At 34.4% G+C, this 3,148-nt stretch overlaps 1 protein-coding gene across 1 annotated transcript; it reads left to right on the top strand.

Moving 5' to 3' along the window:
• The first annotated feature begins 475 nt into the window (after positions 1–475).
• On the top strand, positions 476–1,444 carry LOC139882004 (probable WRKY transcription factor 15). The gene is made up of 2 exons (XM_071866390.1): positions 476–557; positions 858–1,444. The coding sequence occupies exons 1-2, from the start codon at positions 476–478 to the stop codon at positions 1,442–1,444; spliced, it is 669 nt and encodes a 222-aa protein (XP_071722491.1).
• Positions 1,445–3,148: the final 1,704 nt, after the last annotated feature.

The following is a 3,148-nucleotide window of genomic DNA, read 5'->3' as shown; positions in this document are numbered from 1 at the left end:
AATCCTTCAAATTATATATAAAATCAAATCTGTTTCCTGCTATAACATTTCTAAACTAAAATATACCTACGCGTATATAGACATATATCACATATCCTGAAATGTAATTTGTAGGAAATGGTATCTGTCAAAATAAAATTGATTTAAGAAAGTTTGACTCGTCTCATGAACTGAAACAGAATATCACCCAATATAAATTGACCTGTCATAACTGAACCTAAAACATAATTTCCAGAGTTAAAATTATCTGCTCTCTACTGCCTATCAAAGGTTTGTGTTTTTTTTCCACTCTCTTCTACTTTTTTTGAAATTATTGTTTACAAATCGTCTCTAAAACCTTCAATTTTCGTGTTGTAGTCAAATAACCCAACTATTACAAGATATCTATATAGATTAGTACTGTTAATTAGTAGACAATTATGAATCTTTTTGGTATTAATATTTTTCTTTTGGTGTGTTTTCTCTAAAGCTGTCTATGGATCAAGAAGTTGCCGAGGAGTTGCAAGGCATCGAAGAACGATTGTTATTGCCGTCTCGGCATACTAATTTTGAGACAAGTAAGTTCTTTAATATGAGAAACATGATATATCATTTTATTGAAATATAAAATTTGAAGTGAGCATAATTATGAATCTTTTTGATACTCAATAATTTGCACTGATTAAATCAATAAACAAATTTTTTTTTAAGGTAAAACACAAAATATTAACCACATCTAGTTATAATCAAAATCATATGTTTAGAAATTTAATTTATCAACATGGATACATATACTTAATTATATGTTTAAAAACAAATTTCCTTTTTTTTTTCTTCTTCGTTTTCTTTTCTTTTTTTCTATTAACTAGTTTTTACAGGATCAATAACAAACATGGATGATAAGCTAGTGATGGATGCAGCCAAGGATTCTCTTCAAAGCCTCCAGACGTTGATCAGAATGTCTCCTCCAATTGAAGATAATAATGTCTCCATGACAAATTTCAATGCTGCTGCCAATGAGACTTTAACCAACTTCAGAAAAACCATTGATTTACTTGATCGATACGGCCAACCAAGGAAAGGCCATGCCCGATTTCGATCCACACCAACTGCTGGTTATCCCGGACTCACACACATAACCAATCAACTTGTGAAAGTCATGGAAAACCGAATGACTCCATATGCTCATTTAACTAGCTCTGCCCTAACCCTACCTTGCGGATCCTCGACAAAGAAAGTTATTAGGGTTCCAGCTATAAGTCCAAAATTTTCTGAAATTCCAGGGGACGATTTCACTTGGAGGAAATATGGGCACAAAATAATTAAGGGTTTTCCAAGGGGATACTACAGATGTTGCATTAAGGATTGTCCTGCGCGCAAACTAGTCGATCGAGCTTCTAATGATGAAACTATGTTGATCATTACATATGATGGCAAGCATATCCACACTCGTGATCAATATTGAACTGCTCATGATGAACCACATAAGCATAGACGTTCGTTCGATCGGATCGGGCCTTAATATAAACAACATTAGATTTTGCTATTTATCCACATGATAATTTTTTTTTTAATTTATGTTTTGCATTCCTTGACGTTATTTATGAATTTAGTTATCAATAAATTTATTTTTTTGGATGGATAATTATTAATTTTACTTTTTTTCATTTATTATTTTTTCAATTATAGATCACAAAAAGATGTTGCAATGATATGGTTAAGAAATTAATCGAAATAACAGATAAATGTAAGAAACTAATATAATTTTATTAATTTCAATGCACGCAAGATATAGATTACAAACCTTAATAGTAACCTCTTGATTGACGCTGGCCCCTCCGATAATATCGGCGAAAGAACAATGGAGTGACGTCCTTCGAATTTCAAGTTGGTGTGAGCACAATTGGAGTAGTATGAAGCAAGTAGGTGTGTATGCGAATGTGCTAGATGTAGGTGTGTTTGGTTTTGAGAGTGTGGGTATATGTGTATTTTTGCGTATGAGCAATGTGAGGAGTCCTTTACCTTGAACCCCTACCCTTTACTTAGAAGCCTAAAGGGAGTGACCTATTGTCATGACCCAAATACCACCCTAGTCGTGACCGGCGTCTTAACCTCCTCAACCCGAGATTAAGACTAGCCTAATACAATTTCTCAATTAACAAGTATTAAATTACTGTATAATTTAATGAATAACTTAACAAGTCTTTACATTTTTACAATTCAGCTCTACCAACATGGAGTTACATCTATCCGAGAATTAATAAAAGATTTTATAACAAAAGAAAATCGAAGTCTTCCCGCGCTTTCTCGAGTCGCTTAAACTATGCACTGCAAGAAAAAGTAAGTAGTATTTGGATGAGTGACAACGCACTCAGTAAGCACCAAATACAAAATATAAAAATATAAAAATAGACTAATAAATTATACACCCAAAGAAGTTTCGAAATCGATTAGATATCTTCCCCAAAACAATATGAATATATCTATATATATTTTTCCAAAACTCAACATCCCAACACTCAAATGAACCCAAGAAAGTTTTAAGGTTACTCAAAACCAAAACACAAACCAACAAAGATCCAAACAACCAGAAGACCCTTACCAAAATCTATTAGCCCGACACTCGCCAAATCAAAACCAACTAAGCATTTATCTCGAATACGCGGAATGAATATATTTATATTTTTATCAAATCTCATCATAGTTCAGACTTCACAAAACCAAATCCGCTTTAAAACGCGGGCTTATCGATTTAAAATCCAAACTAGTTAAAGTAGTTTTTATCAAGTCATAATTGAGTAAAATCGAAATGGTTTATTAAACCAGGGAAACTCCGACATTTACCCAAGTCGGTCGGTTGGCACGTGGTACCTAGATCCTATCTAGGTACAGTAACGATACGCCTTACCGCGTCTTTTGGCTTAGGTGCGCAACCATCGGCCTCACCGCGGCCGTCTCCACGTCTTTTGGCTTTGGTTAGCACAAAGCCAACCTCGGCCTCGCCGTGGGCCCGTCCTCATTACCAATGTCACTCTAGAAATGACAGGAACCCAAAACTAGATAGTTCCTCAATAAATTCGGTCTATGGCCATAACCTACACATGTGCCCGAGGAAGTATTTATACTTCTGTTCGAGAAATCATCTTGAAATCCGAACTCAAAATCTTAA

This window comes from Rutidosis leptorrhynchoides, unplaced genomic scaffold, assembly GCF_046630445.1.
Source record: "Rutidosis leptorrhynchoides isolate AG116_Rl617_1_P2 unplaced genomic scaffold, CSIRO_AGI_Rlap_v1 contig218, whole genome shotgun sequence".
Taxonomy (NCBI): domain Eukaryota; kingdom Viridiplantae; phylum Streptophyta; class Magnoliopsida; order Asterales; family Asteraceae; genus Rutidosis; species Rutidosis leptorrhynchoides.
The sequence above is the reverse complement of the archived record's forward strand: the minus strand, read 5'-3'. Positions and strand labels throughout refer to the sequence as shown.